The sequence below is a fragment of the Zonotrichia albicollis genome, chromosome 33, assembly GCF_047830755.1.
Source record: "Zonotrichia albicollis isolate bZonAlb1 chromosome 33, bZonAlb1.hap1, whole genome shotgun sequence".
NCBI lineage: Eukaryota > Metazoa > Chordata > Aves > Passeriformes > Passerellidae > Zonotrichia > Zonotrichia albicollis.
Window position 1 is genome coordinate 1817604 of NC_133851.1, and position 23832 is coordinate 1841435.

The 23832-nt window shown below is 55.5% G+C and overlaps 1 protein-coding gene across 2 annotated transcripts; it reads right to left on the minus strand.

The window, feature by feature from the left end:
• Positions 1 to 434: 434 nt before the first annotated feature.
• Positions 435 to 23213, minus strand: PAN2 (poly(A) specific ribonuclease subunit PAN2). Of its 2 annotated transcripts, none has more exons than XM_074530848.1 (26): positions 23056 to 23213; positions 21601 to 21887; positions 19937 to 20106; positions 18314 to 18434; positions 16116 to 16193; positions 15753 to 16020; positions 14177 to 14519; positions 12225 to 12321; positions 10862 to 10981; positions 10650 to 10769; positions 10189 to 10317; positions 9889 to 10088; positions 8901 to 9040; positions 8531 to 8637; positions 7186 to 7284; positions 6739 to 6815; positions 6120 to 6261; positions 5765 to 5902; positions 5153 to 5212; positions 4992 to 5082; positions 4758 to 4915; positions 4518 to 4661; positions 3410 to 3589; positions 2028 to 2121; positions 1741 to 1938; positions 435 to 718 (listed from the first exon to the last, which is right to left on the minus strand). In XM_074530848.1, exons 2-26 carry the CDS (start codon positions 21871 to 21873, stop codon positions 684 to 686), a joined length of 3582 nt encoding a protein of 1193 aa, XP_074386949.1. In that variant the 5' UTR covers positions 21874 to 21887; positions 23056 to 23213; the 3' UTR covers positions 435 to 683. The 2 variants fall into 2 exon arrangements, with proteins under 2 accessions (XP_074386949.1, XP_074386948.1); XM_074530847.1 differs by having other exon boundaries at positions 8901 to 9043.
• Positions 23214 to 23832: the final 619 nt, after the last annotated feature.

Consider the following 23832-nt stretch of genomic DNA (forward strand, 5'->3'; position numbering starts at 1 on the left):
TCCTCGTCGGTTTAGCCGCGACCTGGGACCGGGACCGGGACCGGGACGGGGTTCGTCGTGAGGTGCCCCCGGTTTGAGCCCCAGACCGCGTTTGGGTCTCGGTCCGTCTTTCCGTGCCCCGGTCCCGTTCCGAGCCCGGTCCCGGTCATTCCTGCCGTGTCCCCGGTGCCGGCCCCGGGCTGGCTCCTCTGCACTATGTCCCAGCCCCGGTCCCGGTAATTCCTGCCGTGTCCCCGGTGCCAGCCCTGCTCTTTGCTCTGTACCCGATCCTTCCTCTTCCCCTCCTCTCCCGGTCCCGGTCCCGGTGCCGATTCGGCTCCTCCGTGCCGTGCTCCCGACCCCAACCCCGATCCTTTGTGCCGTGCCCCAATCCCGGTACCGCCCGGTGCCCCCGGTGCCGGTGCCGCCCCCCGGAGCCAAGGAGGACACGGTCGCACGGGGGTCCGAGGCTGCTTTATGAGGGCGCCCGGTCCGGCGGGCGAGCGGGGCGGGGGTCGGGCAGTGCTTCCCGGTACCGGCAGGGAAAGGAAGGGGAGCCCCGGGGCACCGGGCCCGGGGTGGGGTCGGGCGGGTCGGGGACAGCCCCGGGCCCGCTGCTGGTTCCAGTTCCACGCTCTGTGTCCGGTCTGCTCCCGGTGCCGTGTCCGGTCTGCTCCCGGTGCTGCTCCTCGCGGGGGATCCGGTCACAGGGCCAGCACCGGCGGGAACACGGCCCCGTCTGTGGGGACACCACGGTGACACCGGGGGCATGGGGACACCGGGATGACAGGGGACACCGGGGACATGGGGAGAGAGGGGACACCGGGGTGACAGGGGACACCGGGGACATGGGGAGAGAGGGGACACGGGCAGGGGAAGGGGGACACCGGGGTGACAGGGGACACCAGGAGGGGAGAGGGGACATCAGGGTGACAGGGGACACTGTGAGGGGAGAGGGGACACGGGGACATGGCAGGGGGAGAGGGGACACTGAGGGGACAGGGGACACCAGGGGGAGAGGGGAAATGAGGAGGGGAGAGAGGGACACCGGAGTGTGAGGGGACACCGGGGACACCATGGTGACAGGGGACATGGCAGGGGGAGAGGGGACATGGGGAGGGGAAGGGGGACACTGGGGTGACGGGACACTGGGGTGACAGAGGACACCAGGAGGGGAGAGGGGACATTTGGGGAGAGGGGACACCGGGGTGGCAGGGGACACTGAGGGGAGAGGAGACATGGGGACATGGCAGGGGAGAGAGGACACTGAGGGGAGAGGGGACACCGGGGATAGAGGGGACATGGGGAGGTGAGAGGGGACCCTGGGGTGACAGGGGGACACCAGGAGGGGAGAGGGGACACAGGGGTGAGAAGGGACATGGAGGGGAAAAGGGACACCGGGGGGAGAGGGAACATAACAAGGAGAGAGGGGACATTGCAGAGGGAGAGGGGACATCGGGCAGAGGAGGGAAGGGAGACACTGCAGGTGAGAGGGGACCCCAGGGTGACAGGGGATATGGGGAGGGGACATGGGGACAGTGGGGAACACGGCCTCGTCTGTGAGGACACAGCGGGGTGACAGGAAACACAACAAGGTGAGAGGGGCACGGGGAGGGGACAGGGGACACAGTGGGAGAGGGGACAGCAGCCAGGAGGGAACACGACCTCATCTGCGGACACACAGCACGGGAGCCAGGGGACACGGCAGGATGAGAGGGGACACAGAGGACACGGGGAGGGGACACAGCAGTGCCATCTTACGCTTGGGGCTGCTCTGGCTGTCGGGCTCGGGCACCTTCCAGTCCAGCTTGCGGCCCTTCTCGTAGAGCCCCTTGAGCACCTTGCGGAACTCCTCGGGCTCGGCGCCCTGCGGGCTCAGCTCCAGGTACTTGCGGTACAGCTGCAGCGCCGTGCGCGCGTCCTCGATGCTGTCGTGGGTCTCCCCCTGGATCTTCAGGTCTGCGGGGACGGCGACACGCCCGGCTCAGCACCGGGACCCTCCCGGTTGGGCTCCGCCCCTTCCCGGATCCCCGAGCTCCGGTACCGACCCAGGAAGTACCAGGCGAGGAAGCGCAGGGAGATCATCCTCTTCCTCGGGATGTGGAACAGGTACACGGTGTCGATCACCTGGTCCTTGGGCACCTGCGGGGGTGGCACGGAAACGTTTGATGAAAAATCATTTTGTTGGATTGTTTCTCGAAATGTAGAAAATGTAAACAGTAATTATCTGCTGCTGGGGAATGCGACAGGTGCATCTTTGAGTGGTCTCAAATTAATTAATTTAATTGATGCCCAATCAAAGTCCAGCTGTCTCAGACTCTCTGAGAGTCACCAGATTTTATTATCATTCCATTCTTTTCCTTTCAAGCCTTCTGATGAAATCCTTTCTTCTATTCTTTTAGTAGAGTTGATATCTTTTAATATAATATATGATATATTATATTAATATAATTATGATCTGTTGTAATATAATATATATACCATAAAATAATAAATCAGCCTTTCTGAAACATGGTATCAAGATTCTCATCTCTTCTTTCTCATATCTTCTATTCTTTTGGTTTTAATATATATTGTATTGTATTGTATTATATTATATTATATTATATTATATTATATTATATTATATTATATTATATTATATTATATATTATATTATATTATATTGTATTGTATTATATTATATTATATTATATTATATTATATTATATTATATTATTTGTATTTATTATATATATTTTTATATTATATATATCATAAAACAATAAATCAGCCTTTCTGAAACATGGAGTCAAGATTCTTGTCTCTTTCTCATCTCTTCTATTCTTTTAGTATAGTTTTAATATAATATACATTATATATATAATATATAATATATATTATACATTTTATAGTTAATATATTATAGAATATATATTATACATTATATTAAATATATATAATAAAAAGATATACTATATATTTAATATAGTATATATTATATGTAAATATATAAACATATAAGTAAATATATAAGTAATATATAAATGTGTAAATATATAATATATAATTATATATATTACTTATAGTATAATAATATATAATATATAATATATAATATATAATATATAATATATAATATATAATATATAATATATTATATATTATATATTATATATTATATATTATATATAATACTATAATCTATATTAAATAGATATAATATATATTTAACATAATATCTATTATATATAAATTTAATATAATATAATATATATATAAAATAAAATAATAAATCTGCCTTTCTGAAACCAGATTCTCATCTCTTCCCTTGCTGGGGTTGCCTGCAGATTCCCCAGGGGAGGGGACGGGGTCCTGCTGCAGGTCAGGGACCCCTCCCAGCCCCACCCCAGCCCCCCACCATGGCCAGGGAGGGGGCTCAGGTTGTCACCATCAGGTTGATGACACGGAAATCCTTCTGCAGCCCGTGGCCCACGAACTTGACGCCCACGTCGATGAGGAAACGCAGCTTCAGGTAGGTGGATTTGAGCGTGGTCAGGTGCTTGGAGGAGATCTTGGCATCCAAATCTCCTGGCTTGATCCCCGAGTATTGGGTCAGGTAATCCACCACCTGTGGAGAGATCAGGGCACCTGGAGGGGCTGCAGGGACCAGGGGCTTTGCCCCCTCCTCAATTCCCCTCTCAGCACCCTGGGGGGGGGGTTGGTGGTGTGGGACAACAGGCCCAGGTGATCATGGAGGACATGGGAGTGCAGGTGAGGTCACCACAGAGGACATGGGGAACACCCAGGTGTCCATGGAGAGCACCCAGGTGTCCATGGTCAGCACTCAGGTGAGTGAAAGTCCAAGTGAGGTCACCACAGAAGACACAGGGGAACACCCAGGTGTCCATGTGGAACACCCAGGAGTCCATGGTCAGCACTCAGGTGAGTGAGAGTCCAAGTGAGGTCACCACAGAAGACACAGGGGCACTCAGGAGCCCATGGAGAACACCCAGGAGTCCATGGTCAGCACTCAGGTGAGTGAGAGTCCAAGTGAGGTCACCATGGAGAACACAGGAGTGCAGGTAAGGTCACCAAAGGGGACAAAGGGGTGCCTGGAGAGCAGCCAGGTGTCCATAGAGAGCACACAAGTGTCCAGATGTGGTCACCATAGAGGACAGAGGAGTTCATGGGGAGCACACAGGTGTCCAGGTGAGGTCACCATGGAGAACCCAGAGTTGTCCAAGTGAGGTCACCATGGAGAACACCCAGGAGCCCAGGTGAGGACACCATGGAGAACCCAGAGTAAGGTCACTACAGAGAATACACAGGTGCCCAGGTGAGATCACCATGGAGAACGCACAGAAGCCCAAGTGAGGTCATCATGGGGAACCCAGAGTTGTCCAAGTGACATCACCATGGAGAACACAGAGGTGTCCAAGTGAGGTCACCACAGAGAACACACAGGAGCCCAGATGAGGTCACTGTCACCTGCAGAGCAGGCCCATGTCCCTCCTGGTGGCCTGGGGAGCTGTGTGAGCCCAGGTGGGCCCCCATACCTGTTCCTGGGTGGAGATGTAGTCATCGATGAAGGGCACACCCTCGTTGGGACCCTGCCCACGCACGCAGGTGATCCGGGCCACCGACATCTGGCTGGGCTTGATGGTGGACTTGGTGCCATCACTGCGCAGCTCGGCCTCCTCCTGCCACCAAGGACGCGACACGTGGTGACCAAGAGGGTGACAGGGGACACGGGGAGGTGAGAAGAACCCCGTCCCCCCTGTCCCTTTGTCCCCCACCTCGTTCAGTGTGACGAACTCGGCGTCCAAGCCCACCAGGTCTCCAGCTTGGGGCATCTCGTTGAGCATCAGGGGGATGAAGGTGGCGTGGCACTTGCGCTGCTTGCGGGCCAGCGACGCCTCAGCCAGGAGCACGCTGGCCTCGATGGGGTTCTTGACTGTGCAGGGAAAGGGGAAGGAGCTCAGCGGTGCCACCACCGCCGCCACTTCCACCCCGGGAGGGGAGGCACTCACTGACGAGGTTGTACTTGGAGTTGAGGTTCCTCCTGGCGTAGTAGAGGATGGCTGGAACCTTCCAGCTCATGTCAAACTGCACAGCTTCGCACTGCAGGGGAGAGGGGACGCTCAGCGACAGCCCCGGGGGCTCCACGAGGTGTTGTCACCTCGGGGCTCACCTTGTCCACGGGCTCGATGAGGAAGTCGTTGAAGAGGTACCACTGCTGGTGTGTGACTCCCTGAGAGAGGGGGAAAAGCACCAGCAGTGACTGCTCTGCCCGCTTACCAGGGAAAGGAGGGTGTGACTGTGCCCATGTGGGAACCCCCGCCCTTCCTGGGACACCGTGGGGAAATCCCTGCTGCCCTGGCTGCTGACAAAGGACCAGAAAGGATTGGGCTGGACGGGGCTCTGGGCTCTGCCCAGCTCCTGAGCAAAACTCCAGGGAGATGCAAGAGATAAGAGACAGGGATGGAGGCTTGACACAACTCTGGGAACTCCTGCCTTGGGCATCTCCAGCAGAAACCAGGACTGCCCAGACCAGCCCTTTCCTCGGGAAGGCTGATGACGTCCCTGCCCTTACCTGGAAGTACAAGGACAAGCTGGCACCGTGCCCGTGGCCAGGAGGAACCAGCTTGAGTGGGTGTGGGAAGGAGATTTCTTCAACCCTTCCTTCCCCCTGAGGGGCCCCACAGCTCTTGGCACGTTCAGCCCAAACCCTCCACGCTTGGCTGAGAGAGCCAGCAATGACAGATCCCCCTCAGAGGGGGCCGGTGGGGTCTCAGGGTCTCACCTCCTTGCGTTGGTGGTAGGTCTCTCCCACCTTGATGTGCCCCACCAGGCTGCCCCCAGTGCGGGAATCCAGGATGTGGACAACGGTGGCCATGAGGTCGTAGATGTACACGGACTCGGGGTCGTCTGTTGGGCTCAGCTGAGGGAGGAATTAGGAAAATGTCTGAGCCCCCCCAAACCACCATTTTTGGTGCTCCTCTGAGTTATCTCCTCATCATCTCTCAGCAGAAAGTGGCTCTGAGGCAGCTCTGCTCCCACGTGCCTCTGTCACTTCACCCGCAGGATTCATCCCTGATTCTGTGACTTCACCTGTGGTGGTTCTGTCACCTCACCCACAGTTAGTTTTGTCACTTTACCTCATCAGTCTCGCTCCAGTTGCTCACATCGAGCTCTTTGCTCTTGGTCAACCTCATCTTGATGGCGTGAGGGATCCAAATGTTCTTCAGTTCCTCCACGGAAGGATACGAATGCCCCGTGTCGGGGTTCCCCAGATCCTTCCTGCACGGGGAATCATGGAAAGCTGAGCTGCAGGGAGATGTCACCCGGGCCAGCTGATTTTCTGTGATTTTCTGATTTTTCTGCAATTTCTGTGGCAAGCCGGAGGTGCTTGGAGCAGGACTCTGAGCGAGGTGCTCAGCCAATGTGGTTTTGGGGCTTTTGTCACTTACAAAAGGGGCACGAGGTGGGTGACAAAGGGGATGTGGTGCAGGTTACCAAATTCACATTATTTACATGAGAAATAGAATCACCCAGGAGGTGTCACTGCTCAGAGGTGCCACCTCAGGAACAAAATCCCAGAATCCTTGAGGTTGGAAAAGCTTCCCAAGGCCATCAAATCCAACCTCTGGCCAATCCCCACTTTGTCACCCACAACCATCATTCCTTGGCCACCAACAGGAGGAATGGTGACTTCACCATCTCCCTGGTATTTCCAAACTCTTTCCATGAAAAAATTCCTCCTGAATGGTCACCTACCAGTCTCCAAGAGAGATCTCCTTTCCCTTGGTGATGTCAAAGCCTCCTCTCTTCATCATGGCTTTCTGAAAGGAATACTGGCAACGAAACACAGGCAAGCATCAGCACACGGTGACAGGCCAACCTTGGGGACACTTGGGTGACAGCCAGGCCAGGAGCAGGGAAAATATTAAATATTGGTGACAGGGAAAAAAAAAAAAAAAAACAAAGGAAACCAAACATCCCAAGGTGCTCTCAGGGGACTGGGGGAAGGACAAAGTCACTCCTGCAGTCCCTTCAGCTCTGCCACGCCAGGAGATCTCATCTTTTCCGATTCCAAAGGTACAAACCATGCCCCAGGCATGACCCAACCTGCACCGGGTCCTCAGGTGGAGGGAGAGAGGCCAGAGAGGCAGCGAGAGCAGAGTGAAAACCTCGACCCCAGCGTGCCGGGAGAGTCTCCCCCACCTCAGCCTGTGTCTTCCAGAAATCTGCCTCCTTGGAGCTGTTCACCTCACAGTTAATGACCAGCACGTCTGGCAGGCAGCGGATGTTCCTGGTCTGCACCTGCAGGGGAGAGGGACAGGTGGGAATGAGAGCCCAGAGAGGGATTTGGGACATCTGGGTGGGATTTGGGACATCTGAGCGGGATTTGGGACATCTGAGCAGAATTTGGGACATCTGAGCACAATTTGGGACATCCAAGCAGGATTTGGGACATCCAAGCAGGATTTGGGACATCTGAGTGGGATTTGGGACATCTGAGTGGGATTTGGGACATCCGAGCGGGATTTGGGACATCCGAGCGGGATTTGGGACATCCGAGCGGGATTTGGGACATCTGAGCAGAATTTGGGACATCCAAGGAGGATTTGGGACATCTGAGTGGGATTTGGGACATCTGAGTGGAATTTGGGACATCCAAGCAGGATTTGGGACATTCAAGCAGGATTTGGGACATCTGCCACTGCCTTGGCGTCCTCCCCTGCCTGGCTGCACTCCTGGGGGCACTTCCAGGATTACAGAAGGGTTGTTTCTCCCTTCTGAATCCTTGTCCCTACAAAAGGAATTCACAGAGCCCAGGAAATACCCCAAGGCTGCCAGCCGGGCCAGGAATGGGATTTGGGACATCTGAGTGGGATTTGGGACATCCAAGCAGAATTTGGGACATCTGAGTGGGATTTGAGACATCCAAGCAGAATCTGGGACATCCAAGCAGGATTTGGGACATCCAAGCAGGATTTGGGACATCCAAGCAGAATTTGGGACATCTGCCACTGCCTTGGCCTCCTCCCCTGCCTGGCTGCAGTCCTGGGGGCACTTCCATGATTACAGAGCTGCTCCAGCTGCTCCTGTGGGGTTGTTTCACCCTGCTGAATCCTTGCCCCTACAAAAGGAATTCACAGAGAACAGGAAATACCCCAAGGCAGCCAGCCAGGCCAGGAATGGGATTTGGGACATCTGAGTGGGATTTGGGACATCTGAGCGGGATTTGGGACATCCAAGCAGAATTTGGGACATCCAAGGAGGATTTGGGACATCCAAGCAGGATTTGGGACATCCAAGCAGGATTTGGGACATCTGCCACCGCCTTGGCCTCCTCCCCTGCCTGGCTGCAGTCCTGGGGGCACTTCCAGGATTACAGAAGGGTTGTTTCTCCCTTCTGAATCCTTGTCCCTACAAAAGGAATTCACAGAGCCCAGGAAATACCAGGAACTGAATTTCTGGAATCCTCTAAGAAGGTTCCCTGGTGACTCAGGCAGAAACTGCCCCACTCATGCCCATGGTCCCACAGCCCCCATGCCAGGCTCACCGTGGGCTGGTATTTCTCACAGTTCTCACACCAGGCTTGTGTGTTCTGCTCCAAGCAGATGCTACGCTTCAAAATTTGGGCAAACTCGTAATCCTTGGCTGGTTTTTCTGCAGGGAGAAAGGAGAATAACGTCACCTCCTCCAGCACACAAACCTTGACCAACTGAGCTCAGCCAAACCTCTGGGGTTTTCCTCGTAACCACCAACCAGAAGGTCAAGCCCCAAAAGTGTTGTTTTTTTTTTTTTAAAGCCAAAAGCTTGGCTGGTTGGAAAACCACCCCCTGGAGCTGAGGGAGCTCCTGGTTGTGGGTGTGTTCCAGCTGGGAAAAATCGTGGAGGACCAAGCTGAGGGGGCTGGGCCCTGCTCTCACCGGTGCTGTCGGGGTAGGAGAGGGTGAAGAGCAGCGTGGAGGACACACGGACGGTCTCCTTCCCACAGCGGCACATGCTGCAGTTCTCCATCTCACAGCTGAACAGCTGCCCGATCACAGAGTCCCCCGAGGAGCCAAAGCTGCTGGAAAAAACAGCACAGACATCCCTGAGCTGGGGACCCACAACTCCCAAAATTCCAGCAGATTTTGGGGAATCAGCCATCAGAGCAGCCCCAACCTTCCAAGCCCCTCTGTAAAAAGCCTCCAAACAGGTTTTAGGGGGGGGCAGATGCTCAGCACAAAATTCAAATACCCACAACTCCCAAAATTCCAGCAGATTTTGGGGAATCAGCCATCAGAGCAGCCCCAACCTTCCAAGCCCCTCTGTAAAAAGCCTCCAAACAGGTTTTAGGTGGGGGCAGATGCTCAGCACAAAATTCAAATACCCACAACTCCCAAAATTCCAGCAGATTTTGGGGAATCAGCCATCAGAGCAGCCCCAACCTTCCAAGCCCCTCTGTAAAAAGCCTCCAAACAGGTTTTAGTGGGGGGCAGATGCTCAGCACAAAATTCAAATACCCACAACTCCCAAAATTCCAGCAGATTTTGGGGAATCAGCCATCAGAGCAGCCCCAACCTTCCAAGCCCCTCTGTAAAGCCTCCAAACAGATTTTAGGGGGGGGCAGATGCTCAGCACAAAATTCAAATACCCACAACTCCCAAAATTCCAGCAGATTTTGGGGAATCAGCCATCAGAGCAGCCCCCACCTTCCAAGCCCCTCTGTAAAGCCTCCAAACAGGTTTTGGGGGGGGCAGAAGCTCAGCACAAAATTCAAATATGTGAAAAGCTGTAATTCCCATGGATCCCTCAGGGCATGAGTGGCCAAAAAAACTTCCCAAGGGATGGATGGGTGGGGTCTCTGGTGAGCAATCCCCCTCCCCAGCTTGGCTCATTCCCAGTCCCATCCCCATGCCAGGGTGGGCTCACCTGCTGCCAGCCCCCCTGTAGGCCTGAGGTCCCTCCTGCTCTTGGGTTTCCTGGTGCAGCTGAGTCAGGATGAAACGGTTCCAGCTCTGAATCAGCCTCCCCAGGTTCACTTTCCCCGTGGCTTCATCTGAATCTGCCAGGATCAAGCCCAGAGCCGACGCCTCCGGGATGGTGCGGAAAGCCCGCAGAAAATTGCTTCCCTGGGCATGGGGCAAGAACAATGTCCCCAAGGTCAAGTGACAGGAATTTCCATCTGCCTGCCCAGCACCACACCCTTGGGCAGCCCAGCCCAGCCCAGACCTGGCAGGGATCTCCTCTGGACAAATCCAGCATGTGGAACAGCAAGCCCAGCTCGCAGCCCAGGCAGAATTCCTTCTGGCACAGGTGGTTCTGGACCAAGCAGCGAACTGGCTCCAGGAAATACAGCACCTGGTGGAGAACCAGCAGTTAGGGGGGCTCTGGGGGGTCACAGACAGGGGTTTGGGTGGGACTGGAGCCAGAGCGTTGTCCCTGACCTCTCATAACCCCATTAACCCCAGGTTATGGGTTAGATTTTCCAGGTTATGGGGAACATTCCTGAAACCTATGGATGCTCCAAACCAGGGAAGGGAACTCAAGCTTCCCTCTGGAGAAATAAAAAACCCCAACACAACCCCACAGCAGTGACAGGGGAAGCAATGAGAGGTTTGTGCCCCAAGGACAGATAAAAGAGGGCAAAGAAAGGTTTTAGAAATGGAATTATAGAGAATTTTTGCTCCCACCTGGATCATGCAGTTGCAGTAAGCATTGGGAATGTGGGGCTCCAGCCCTGCGAACAGCGTCTTGTTGTAATGCTTGAAATCAAAATCCTCCAGCCCCAGCTTGGAGTATTTGATGGTGACCTGGGCAGAGATGTGACAGGTGAAACAAACACCTCCCCATGGATTCTGCTCCCCATTGTGCCCCAAATCAGCCCCCCAAGGCCACCACCCACCTTCCTGTACTTCTTGGCCACCCTGTAGAGATGTGGCTCCTCCTCACGCCCGATGGGCGACTCGGGGACTTGGCTGAAGTTGTCAAACTCGTTGTCCATCTCCTTTAACCTGTAAGGAATCTTGGAGCAGGCAGAGAGGATGAGCAGCTGGAGCCTGAGGTGGGGAGAAACCCCACAAGCAGCTCCTGGGCTTTCCTGCTTGCCCTGAATGAGCAAAGGGATCCACGAGAGCAGAGTGGGGCCCTCCCGGGACCTGCACCTTCCTGCTGGCAGGGATTTGTCACTGTGGGAAAGCACAGGGCAGTGTTTTCCCAAGGCTGAGGGACGTGCCATGAACCCTCCCAAGAGCTCAGACCTTCCCTGCCCTCAGAGCCACGCAGGGATGGAGCTGGGAGCTCCAACTCCATCCTCGGCAATTCCAACTTCATCCCTGGCAGTTCCAGCTCCATCCCTGCCAATTCCAGCTCCATCCCTGGCAATTCCAGCTCCATCCCTGCCAATTCCAACTCCATCCCTGCCAATTCCAGCTCCATCCCTGCCAATTCCAGCTCCATCCCTGCCAATTCCAGCTCCATCCCTGCCAATTCCAGCTCCATCCCTGGCAATTCCAGCTCCATCCCTGGCAATTCCAACTCCATCCCTGGCAATTCCAACTCCATCCCTGGCAATTCCAACTCCATCCCTGGCAATTCCAACTCCATCCCTGCCAATTCCAGCTCCATCCCTGGCAATTCCAACTCCATCCCTGGCAATTCCAGCTCCAACCTGGCAACTCCAACTCCATCCCTGCCAATTCCAGCTCCATCCCTGCCAATTCCAACTCCATCCCTGGCAGTTCCAACTCCATCCCTGGCAGTTCCAACTCCATCCCTGCCAATTCCAACTCCATCCCTGGCAATTCCAGCTCCATCCCTGCCAATTCCAGCTCCATCCCTGGCAATTCCAACTCCATCCCTGCCAATTCCAGCTCCATCCCTGGCAATTCCAACTCCATCCCTGGCAATTCCAACTCCATCCCTGGCAATTCCAACTCCATCCCTGCCAGTTCCAGCTCCATCCCTGGTAATTCAAACTCCATCCCTGGCAATTCCAACTCCATCCCTGGCAATTCCAGCTCCATCCCTGCCAATTCCAACTCCATCCCTGGCAATTCCAACTCCATCCCTGGCAACTCCAACTCCATCCCTGGCAATTCCAGCTCCATCCCTCTCCCTGCTCAGGAGAAGCTGCCACCTCCAAACTCCACCTGCACCATCCTGAAGGAATGGGATGGGATTCCACCTCTTGTCCTGAAACCTCAAGGATCCCTCAGCATGCAGAAAGCACCAAAATCCCCAAAAATCCCCAAAAATCCCCGTCCTACCTGGTTACGGAGCTTGGTCCTGGGGTTTGGGGCGTAGCCAATGAACCCCACCTTCTTCATGGTGCGCAGGATTTCGGGATCCACCGGGGGGGCTCGCCTGGAAACACCCCCTGGCTCAGAGCAGCATCTCCCACCCACCCAAAGGCAGCTCAGGGATCCACCCTGAGGGGTCCTGAGTGTTCCCCCCTCCCCAGGTTCATTTTCCATCCCAATAATAGGGCAGCAGTGCTGAGTATGGGGGTTTTGGGGTTAGAAAGAGGGAAAAGGAGATTCCTTATGGGAAAAGCAGAGTCAGGATCCCACTGGGATCCTCCAGGGAAACACCCCCTGGCTCAGAGCAGCATCTCCCACCCACCCAAGGGGGGCTCAGGGATCCACCCTGAGGGGTCCTGAGTGTTCCCCCCTCCCCAGGTTCATTTTCCATCCCAATAATAGGGCAGCAGTGCTGAGTATGGGGGTTTTGGGGTTAGAAAGAGGGAAAATAAGATTCCTTATGGGAAAAGCAGAGTCAGGATCCCACTGGGATCCTCCAGGGAAACACCCCCTGGCTCAGAGCAGCATCTCCCACCCACCCAAGGGGGGCTCAGGGATCCACCCTGAGGGGTCCTGAGTGTTCCCCCCTCCCTAGGTTCATTTTCCATCCCAATAATAGGGCAGCAGTGCTGAGTATGGGGGTTTTGGGGTTAGAAAGAGGGAAAAGGAGATTCCACATGGAGCAGAGGCAGGATCCCACTGGGAGTGGGAGGGAGGGAGGTTGGACCATGTCCCACCATCCTCACACTTCCACCGCAGGAAACTCATCTGGTGTTTCCCAAGCAGGAATGATGCCTTAGGATTCAGCTTTTCTATTTTTTATATCCTGTACTGCTTTATGGTATAACTCTAAAATTCCACAGCCTGACAGCTGCTGTTCTCTCATTTCATTCACATGAAACAATTCCTCTCTGAAACTCAAGGACACCTGACTCAAGCTCTCAGAGATGTAAACAACAGTGAGTTGAGGGGGGCAAACTTGGAGTAAATAACTCAATTACCTGAGGCTGTAATAGGAGTAACTCACTCCATTACCTGAGGCTGTAACTGGAGTAAATAACTCCATTACCTGAGGCTGAAATTGGAGTAAATAACTCCATTACCTGAGGCTGTAATTGGAGGATAAACCCCTGATATGTAAATACACCAAACTTATAAAATGTGAAAAACTCACGATCAACATCTTGGGTGTAACCTTTAACTACCCAAGGTGCACCTACTGAAATCCTTCAATAAAATCCTGCTTTTCATTTAATTTAATCCCTCCATCCTCTGTTCTAGGCATGAGGAAAGAGAGGGACTGTGCCATAGTGGGAATTTGGGAATTCTTTCAATGGGAATTTAGGAATTACCTCGGTGCTGGAGCCGAGTAACTCACTCCATTACCTGAGGCTGTAACTGGAGTAACTCACTCCATTACCTGAGGCTGTAATTGGAGTAAATAACTCCATTACCTGAGGCTGTAATTGGAGGAAATGCCTCCATTACCTGAGGCTGTAACTGGAGGATAAACTCCTGATATGTAAATACACCAAACTTATAAAATGTGAAAAACTCACGATCAACATCTTGGGTGTAACCTTTAACTACCCAAGGTGCACCTATTGAAATCCTTCAATAAAAACCTGCTTTTCATTTAATTTAATCCCTCTATCCTCTGTTCTAGGAACAAAAAGGGGAGAGAATTGTGCCAGAGTGAGAATTTGGGGATTCTTTCAGTGGGAATTTGGGAATTACCTCACAACCAACATCTTGGGTGTAACTTTAACTACCCAAGGTGCACCTACTGAAATCCTTCAATAAATACCTGCTTTTCATTTAAAGTAATCCCTCCATCCTCTGTTCTAGGCATGAGGAAAGAGAGGGACTGTGCCAGAGTGGGAATTTGGGAATTCTTTCAATGGGAATTTAGCAATTACCTCGGTGCTGGAGCCGAGTTGGCGGCCGGCCAGTCGGAGAGCAACGCGTCGCTGGTCAGCGGCACCGGGATCAGCGACAGAGGCACCAAATCCTGGTTCCAATCCAGGTGTGGCAGCGTGTCCACCATGCAGGGCAGGGCAAAGTCGGTCTCACGGGAGTAGGCGTTGAAAGTGACCTCTGGGGAGTCGGCCCACAGGTGGACGCAGCCCTCGGAGTCGCCGAAAGCCAGCGCCTGCTTGCTGGCAGACACGTCGAAGGTCATGATGAGCGGCCCCACGGTGTTGACGTGGAAGATGTCGGCGGGGTTGGCCAGCCCCGTGGGCTCACAGAACTGGCACTGGCCTGGGCAGGAGGGAAAATGGGCAAATGTGGTGCTAGGAAGGTGTGGGAGTCAAGCACGGTGCTGGATATGGGATGGCGGCGCTTGTGGGGTGTCCTGAGTGGGAAGGGAGCCACAGGGAGCAGAGTGCAGCTCATGGTCCTGTGTAGGACAAGTCCAAAAGTTCTCCAGTCCCCAAATCCCAACACCTGAGAGTGCTGTCCCTGACCTCTCAAATTATGGAATATCCCAAGCTGGATCATCAAATCCAAGTCCTGTTATTGCACAGGACAAGCTCAAAAGTTCCTCAAATCTCCAAATTCCAACATCTGAGAGCATTGTCTCTGACCACTCAAATTATGGAATATTCTGAGCTGAAAGGAGCCCACATGGATCATCAAGTCCAACTCCCAGTCCAGCAAAGGACATCCCAAAAGATCCTCAAATCCCCAAATCTCAAAACCTGAGAGCGTTGTCTCTGACATCTCAAATTATGGAATATCCTGAGCTGAAAGCAACTCACAAGGATCACTGAGTCCAATGCCTGTTCTTGCACAGGAGAAGCCCAAAAATCCTCAAATCTCCAAATTCCAACACTTGAAAGTGTTGTCTCTGACCTCTCAAATTATGGAATATCCTGAGCTGAAAGGAACCCACATGGATCACTGAGTCCACCTCCCAGTCCAGCAAAGGACACCCCAAAAGATCTTCAAATCCCTAAATCTCAACACCTGAGAGCGTTGTCTCTGACCTCTCAAATTATGGAATAACCTGAGTTGAATGGAACCCACATGGATCATCAAATCCAACTCCTGTTCTTGCACATGACAACACCAAAAAATCCTCAAATCTCCAAATCCCAACATCTGAGAGCGTTGTCTCTGACCTCTCAAATTATGGAATATCCTGAGCTGAAAGGAACCCACATGGATCATCAAATCCAAGTCCTGTTCTTGCACAGGACAAACCCAAAAGTTCCTCAAATCCTCAAATCCCCAAATCCCAACACCTGAGAGCGTTGTCTCTGACCTCTCAAATTATGGAATATCCTGAGCTGAAAGGAACCCACATGGATCATTGAGTCCAACTCCCAATCCAGCAAAGGACAAGCAGTTCCTCAAATCCCAATACCTGAGAGCACTGAGATGTTTGTACTCCAAGAATTTACAAAGACAGATAAAAGAAGGGAAAGAAAGGTTTCAGAAATGGAATTACAGAGAATTTTTGCCAGAATTGTCACGCACAATCGACCTCACCTGTCTGGGAGATGATGGCCAGGCGCGAGGTGTAGGTGGGGATGAAGCGCAGGAAGAAGGGGTCGATGTGGACCTGCAGGGGGGTGGTGGCCCTCATCATCCTCAGGTCATAGACCTTGAGGAAACGGTCGCAGGCCAGGCCGTTCATGCGGCTGGAGAAGCCACAGGTCACCAGCAGGTTCCCGTGCACGTCAAAGTCCGACAGGCTCCCGGAGTGCGCGTCAAACTCGTGCTCCACCACGAAGGTGCGCAGGTCACGCAGGGACACCTGAGAATGGAGGTCCTGCCTGTGGTCACCAAGGCTCTGGAGGTCTGGGGAGAGCTGGAATTTTGGGATTTTTCCCCTCCCTGAACAGGGGTTACCTTGCCCGAGGTGTGGCCGCAGAAGAAGAAGCGGTTGGATTGCCTCATGATGGTGATGCCGGGCACCTCCACGGTGTACTGGGAGAGAGGAGGGAGAGCAGGGATCAGCCAAGGGCAGGGATGGAGCAGGGATGGAGCAGGGATGGGAGCAGGGATGGAGCAGGGATGGGAGCAGGGATCAGCCAAGGGCAGGGATGGAGCAGGGATGGAGCAGGGATGGGCAGAGAAAAGCAGGGATGGGAGCAGAGATGAGCAGGGATGGAGCAGGGATGGGCAGAGAAAAGCAGGGATGGGAGCAGAGATGAGCAGGGATGGGCAGAGAAAAGCAGGGATGAGCAGGGATGGGCAGAGAAAACTAGGGATGAGCAGGGATGGGAGCAGGGATGGGAGCAGGGATGGAGCAGGGATGGGAGCAGGGAGGGAGCAGGGATGGAGCAGGGATGGAACAGGAATGGGAGCAGGGATGGAGCAGGGATGGGCAGAGAAAAGCAGGGATGGGAGCAGAGATGAGCAGGGATGGAGCAGGGATGGGCAGAGAAAAGCAGGGATGGGAGCAGGGATGGAGCAGGGATGGAGCAGGGATGGGAGCAGGGATAGAGCAGGGATGGGAGCAGGGATGGAGCAGGGATGGAGCAGAGATGAGCAGGGATGGGCAGAGAAAAGCAGGGATGGGAGCAGAGATGAGCAGGGATGGAGCAGGGATGGGCAGAGAAAAGCAGGGATGAGCAGGGATGGGAGCAGGGATGAGCAGAGAAGAGGAGGAAAGGGCAGAGAAGGGCAGAGAAGAGAAGAAAGGTCAGGGAAGTGAGTAGAGATGAGCAGGGAAGAGCAGGGATGGCAACAGAAGAGGAGGGAAGGGCAGAGAAGGACAGGGAAGAGAGTAGGGATGAGCAGGGAAGGGCAGGGAAGGGCAGGAAAGGGCAGGGATGGAGCAGGGATGGAGCAGGAATTGAGCAGGGATGGCAGCAGAGATGAGCAGGGATGGCAGCAGAGATGAGCAGGGACGGCAACAGAGATGAGCAGGGATGGCAGCAGAGATGAGCAGGGATGGCAACAGAGATGAGCAGGGATGGCAACAGAAGAGGAGGGAAGGGCAGGGAAGGGCAGGAAAGGGCAGGGATGGAGCAGGGATGGAGCAGGAATTGAGCAGGGATGGCAGCAGAGATGAGCAGGGATGGCAGCAGAGATGAGCAGGGACGGCAACAGAGATGAGCAGGGATGGCAGCAGAGATGAGCAGGGATGGCAACAGAGATGAGCAGGGATGGCAACAGAGATGAGCAGGGATGGCAACAGAAGAGGAGGGAAGGGCAGGGAAGGGCAGGAAAGGGCAGGGATGGAGCAGGGATGGCAACAGAAGAGGAGGGAAGGGCAGAGAAGGACAGGGAAGAGAGTAGGGATGAGCAGGGATGGACAGGGTAAGGCAGGAAAGGGCAGGGATGGGAAGAGAAGAGGAGGGAAGGGCAGGGATGGAGCAGGGATGGAGCAGGGATGGAGCAGGGAAGGAGCAGGGATGGAGCAGGAATTGAGTAGGGATGGAGCAGGGATGGCAGCAGAGATGAGCAGGGATGGCAACAGAAGAGGAGGGAAGGGCAGAGAAGGACAGGGAAGAGAGTAGGGATGAGCAGGGATGGAGCAGGGATGGGAAGAGAAGAGGAGGGAAGGGCAGGGAAGGAGCAGGGATGGACAGGGAAGGAGCAGGAATGAGCAAGGAAGAACAGGGTGGAGAAGGATGGAGCAGGGATGCGCAGAGATGGACAAGAATGGACAAGGATGGACAGGGAAGGGCAGGAAGAAAGCAGAGATGAGGAGGGATGAGCAGGGATGGGCAGGGAAGAACAGAGATGGAGCAGGAATGGAAAGGATGGAGCAGGGATGGGCAAGGATGAGCTGGGAAGAGAGCAGGGATGGACAGGGATGGAGCAGGGTTGGGCAGGGATGGGCAGGGATGGGCAGAGAAGGGCAGGGAAGAGAGTAGGGATGAGCAGGGAAGATCAAGGAAGAGAAAGCGAGAACAGGGAAAAGCAGGGAAGAGAGCAGGAAAGACCAGGGAAGAGCAGAGATGACCAGGAAAGAGCAGAGAAGAGCAGAGATGGACAGAGAAAAGCAGGGAAGACCAGGAAAGAGCAGAGAAGAGCAGAGATACCAGGAAGGAATTCCACAGCGAAGCCCCAGGGAGCAGCCCCCAGCCCAGCCACACCTTCTGGGTCTCCTGCACGGTGTTGAGGTCCATCTCCAGCACGTGGTTCTGCAGCCCGGCCACCAGCAGGGTGTTGTTGTCTGTCAGCAGGAGGCTGTGCATGTCCTCGGACTCATCCATGCTGGGGACAGGCAGGACACCCTGAGACCCCTGGGACCCCTCAAACCCCTGAGACCCCAGAGAATCCTGAGGCTCCTCAGAGCCCTGAGACCCCTGGGACCCCTGAGATCCCTGAGGCTCCTGAGACTTCTGACACCCCTGAAGCCCCTGAGGCCCCTGACATCCTTGAGACCCCTCAGACCCCTGACACCCCAGAGACCCCAAACACACCTGGAGACCCCTGAGACTCCTGAGACTCCTGACAACCGTGAGACCCCAGAGAACTCTGACACCCCAAGGACCCCTGACACCCCTGAGGTTCCTGAGACCCCAGAGACCCCTAAGACCCCTGACACCCCTGAATCCCCAGAGACTCCAGACAGCCCAGAGACCCCTGACACCCCTAAGGCTCCCAACACCCCTGAGACCCCAGAGACCCCTGAAATCCTTGACACTCCAAAGACCCCTGAGGCTCCTGAGACCCCTAAGACTCCTGAGATCCCTGACATCCCAGAGACCCCTGAAACTCCTGAGGTTCCTGAGACCCCTGAGGCTCCTGACACATCTGAGACCCCAGAGAACCCAGAAAGTCCTGAGACCCCAGAGACCCCTGACACCTGTGACACCCCTGAGACTCCTGAGACCCCACAGACCCCAAAGACCCCTAACACTCCAGAGATCCCTGAGACCCCTGACACCCCAAAGACCCCTGAGGCTCCTGACACCCCAAAGACCCCAGAGACTCCCAACACCCCTAAGGCTCCTGAGACCCCAGAGACCCCAGGGACCCCATGACACCTGTGACACCCCTGAGACTCCTGACACCCCTGAGGTTCCTGAGACCCTACAGACCCCAAAGACCCCTAACACCCCAAAGACGTCAGAGACCCCTGAGGTTCCTGAGACCCCAGAGACCCCAAAGACCCCAGAGACCTCAGAGACCCCTGACACCCTAGAAATGCCAGAGACCCCTGACACCCCCCACACCCCTGAGACCCCAGAGACCCCAAGGACCCCTGAGACTCCTGAGGCCCCTGAGACCCCTGAGGCTCCTGACACCCCAGAGACTCCTGAGACCTCTGAGACCCCCAACACTCCAGAGACCCCTGACACCCCAAAGACCCCAGTGACCCCCAACACCCCTAAGGCTCCTGAGACCCCAGACATCCCAGGGACCCCTGGAACTCCTGAGACCCCAGAGACCCCAGAGACCCCAGGGACCCCCTGACACCCCTGAGACCCCTGAGGCTTCAGAGACCCCTGGGACCTCTGACACCCCAGAGACCCCTGAGACCTCAAAGACCCCAAAGACCCCAGAGACCCCTGAGGTTCCTGAGACCCCAGAGACTCCGGAGACCACAGAGACCCCAGAGACTCCTGAGAACCCAGAGACCCCTGACACCCCCGAGGCTCCTGACACCCCAGAGACCCCTGAGACCCTGCCCAGCCCCTGGAGTGATCAGAGAAGGTTCTGGAAGGGGCCAGCAGCACCCACAGGAAGCTGGAGGGGCCAGGAGCACTCACAGGTAGTCGAAAATGATGAGGCCTCCCCGGGACAGGTACTTGAGGTTGGATTTGGTGAGGAAGAGGACGCCGTTCTCCAGGCTCTGGATCTGGCGGATGTCGTCGCTGCTGTTCACCTGGAAGGACGAGTAGCGCTCCAGAGTGGGCCCGAAGAAGGAGGTGGCGTGGCCCTGAAAGGACAGGGGACAGGGATGTCACAAGCCCGTGTCCTGGTGGGTGTGACACAGCTGAGTGTTGCTTCATCCTCTGCCAGATCCTGGATTTTCCAGGTTATGGGGACATTCCTGACACTCCAGGGAAGGCAGCTCAGGCTTTTCCCTGGATAAATAAAAAAATCCCAACATGTCCCCTCTGCCCTGAAAGCAGAGGGGACAGAGATGTCACAACCCCCTGTCCTGGTGGGTGTGACACTGCCAGATGCAGGTTATTGAGGTTTTCCCATAACTCATTAACCCCATAACCCCATGTTATTGGTTAGGTTTTTCCAGGTTATGGGGGTTTTCCTATAACCCATAACCCCATAACCCCATTAATCCCATAACTCCACAAACCCAGGTTATGGGTTAGGTTTTTCCAGGTTATGAGGGTTTCCTATAACCCATAACCCCATAAATCCCATAACTCCACAAACCCAGGTTATGGGTTAGGCTTTTCCAAGTTATGGGGACATTCCTGACACTCCAGGGAAGGCAGCTCAGGCTTTTCCCTGGATAAATAAAAAAATCCCAACATTTCCCCTCTGCCCTGAAAGCAGAGGGGACAGGGATGTCACAACTCCCTGTCCTGGTGGGTGTGACACAGCTGAGGGTTGCTTCATCCTCTGCCAGATCCAGGTTATGGGGTTTTCCCCCACAGAGCTTCCAAAACCCCTCCAGAGCTTCCCAAATCCTGCCCAGATCTCTCAAAATCCTTCCCAGACCTTCCCAAAACCTCTCCAGAACCGCTCAGAACTTCCAAAACCTTTCCAAAACCTTCCCAGAACTTCCAAAACCTCTCCAGAACCTCCCCAAACCTTCCCAGATCTTCCAAAACCTTCCCAGACCTTCCCAAAACCTCTCCAGAATTGCTCAGAACTTCCAAAACCCTTCCAAAACCTCTCCAGAGCTTCCAAAACCTCTCCAGAACCTCCCCAAACCTTCCCAGATCTTCCAAAACCTTCACAAAACCTCTACAGAGTTCCCCAAACATTCCCAGATCTTCCCAAGCCTTCCCAAAACCTCTCCAGAACTTCCAAAAACCTCTCCAGATATTTTCAAACCTTTCCAAAACCTCTCCAGAGCTTCCCAAAACCTTCCCAGATCTTCCCAAACCTTCAGAACACCTCTCCAGAGCTTCCCAAACCTTCCCAAAACCCCTCCAGAACCTCTCCAGATCTTCCCAAAACCTCTCCAGAGCTTCCAAAACCCCTCCAGAACCACCCAAAACCTCTCAGAGCTCCTCAAAACCTCTCCAGAGCCTCCCCAAACCTCCCCAGATCTTCCAAAACCTTCCCAAAACCTCTCCAGAACTTCCAAAAACCTCTCCAGATATTTTCAAACCTTTCCAAAACCTCTCCAGAGCTCCTCAGAACCTTCCCAGATCTTCCCAAACCTTCCCAAAACCTCTCCAGATCTTCCCAAAACCTCTCCAGAACCTGTCCAGAGCTCCCCCAGCTCCCCACGTACCCCGTGGTTGCCGACCCAGAGCATCTCCTCGTGCAGGTCGAAGTGTGCCACGGCCACGGGCACGCCGACCTCGGAGACGGCCGTGTGCAGCTCGCTGTAGATGCCCTCCATGAGGGGCACGGGGTCAGGCACCGGGAGCCCCTCCAGGGCCACCCCCTCGGGGTCCAGCTCCACCAGGTTGGGGTTCAGGTGCGGGTCCAGCACCGGCTCCAGCGCAGGGTGCAGGGGAGGAGCGAACTCGGCCAGGGAGGGGTTGAGGCCCTCGAAGTTCATGGTGGGTCCTGGACCTGGAGAGAGGACAGAGGGACAGAGGGACAGAGGGTGGGTCAGAGACAGACCAGGGCTGGAACTGGGGATGGGATGGGGGAGTCAGGGATGGGACAGGAACTGGGATTACTGGGAATGAGGGATGGGAATGGGCCTGAGGGGCAGGAACGGCAGGGAGGGGTTGAGGCCCTCAAAGTTCATGGTGGGTCCTGGACCTGCAGAGGGGACAGAGGGACAGGGGGTGGGTGAGGGACAGCCGGGGGGAGCTGGAACCAGGGATGGGATGAGGGAACCGGGGATGGGACGGGGGAACCGGGGACAGGACGGGAATTGGGATCACTGGGGTGAGGGACGGGAACGGGGCTGAGGGGCAGGAACGGGGGTGAGGGGCAGGAACGGGGACTGAGGGGCAGGAACGGCAGCTGGATCACAGAGGGTGAGGGACAGGAATCAGGAATGGCAGCCAAGATTCCTGGGGGTGAGGGATGGGAATGAGGGACGGGAATGGGAGTGAGGGGCAGGAACCAGGAACGGCAGCCGGGATTCCCGAGGATGAGGGACGGGAACGGGGCTGAGGGGCAGGAACGTCAGCCGGGATCGCCAGTATAGGGGTGAGGAGCAGGGCCGGGATGTGAAGTCCCTGCTCCAGGGGGTGATCAGAGCCTGGCATGGACGGGGGAAGGGGCTGGGGCGGTCCCTGAGCACCAGGGAGGGGGTCTGGGTACCGGACTGAGGTCTTGGGCACCGGGCACTGATTCCTGAGCACCGGGCAGGGGTCTCTGAGCACCAAGGAGGCGTCCCTGGGTACCGGGAACTGGTTCCAGGACACCGGGCACTGTCCCTGGGCACCGGGCAGCATCCGGGCTAATCGGGAAGCAGCCCAAGATGCCAGGCAGCCTCCCGGGGATACCGGGCAGTGCTCCCAGAGCACGGAACAACCTCCAGAGGAAGCGGGCAGTGTCCCAAAGCACCGGGCTGTCCTGGGGAGCCAAACCGGGCCCCGCCCCGCCGCACCCCCGGGGCTCCGGGCCAGCTCCGCACCCGCCGCCTTTATCACCGCGACCCCACACCGCTATCAGCGCCCGCAGTCCCAGGCGTGGTGCCGGGCGGGGGGCCCGTCCCGAGCGGCCGCTCTCACCGAGCACCGGAGCCGCCGCCACCCCCACACCCCGCCGCGCCCGCCGTTACCGAGCCGGGGCTGCGGGCAGAGCCGCGCCGGGGCCGCGCTGCCGGGCTCGTCCCGCTGCGCCGCCGCGGCCGGGCCGGGGCCGGGGCCGCTCCCGCCGTCGCTACGGCAACCGCGCCCCCTGCCCGGAAAACCGGAGCCGCCCAGCGCCGCCGACCAATGGCAGCGCAGAGCGCTGGTGAGCTGACCAATCAGCGCCTGAGGAGGGAGGGACTAAGCTTAGCGGCGGGACGGGGCGGTGCACGGGTCAAAAAGGATGCGATCGGCTGGTTCGCGGCAGGGAAACTCTGGGGGGAGTCCCGGGACCACCGAGAGCCCCTCGGAGCCCCGGAAGCCTCTCGGTGCCCCGGGCGCTGCCGAGCCGTGTGGCGGCTGGGGTCTTTGGGGTTCCACGGAGCGTTCCCAGTTACCTATGAGAGCCTATGGGGTGCCACGGAGCAGCCCGGGGCGTCCCACGGTGCCCGCGGGTGTCTGGCACCTCTCGGGGTCCCCAGGTGTCCCCAAGTGTCGCGCACAGTCCTTGGCATTCCTACACAGCGTGCACGGGGGTCCCACAATGTCCCCTGGTGTTTCTCAATGTCCCCGGGGGTCCCACAATGTCCCCTCTACCCCAAAGCGTCCCCAGATGCCTTTCAGTGTCCCTCAGTGTCCCTCAGTGTCCCTCAGTGTCCCATTAGGTCCCTCAGTGTCCCCAAATGTCCCCCAGTATCCCTGAAGGTCCCTCCGTGTCCCTCAGCGTCCCACGGCATCCCTCAATATCCCTCAGTGTCCCTAAATGG

What these genes read in the sequence shown, in the direction of transcription:
- PAN2 (XM_074530847.1), bottom strand. Translation starts at nt 21,873, where the DNA reads ATGAACTTCGAGGGCCTCAACCCCTCCCTGGCCGAGTTCGCTCCTCCC. An exon ending in TCTGGGTCGGCAACCACGGG is followed by an intron (nt 20,107 to 21,600) that starts GTACGTGGGGAG and finishes CTGTCCTTTCAG; the next exon opens with GGCCACGCCACCTCCTTCTT. An exon ending in CCTACCACCAACGCAAGGAG is followed by an intron (nt 5,213 to 5,764) that starts GTGAGACCCTGA and finishes CCCCTCTCTCAG; the next exon opens with GGAGTCACACACCAGCAGTG.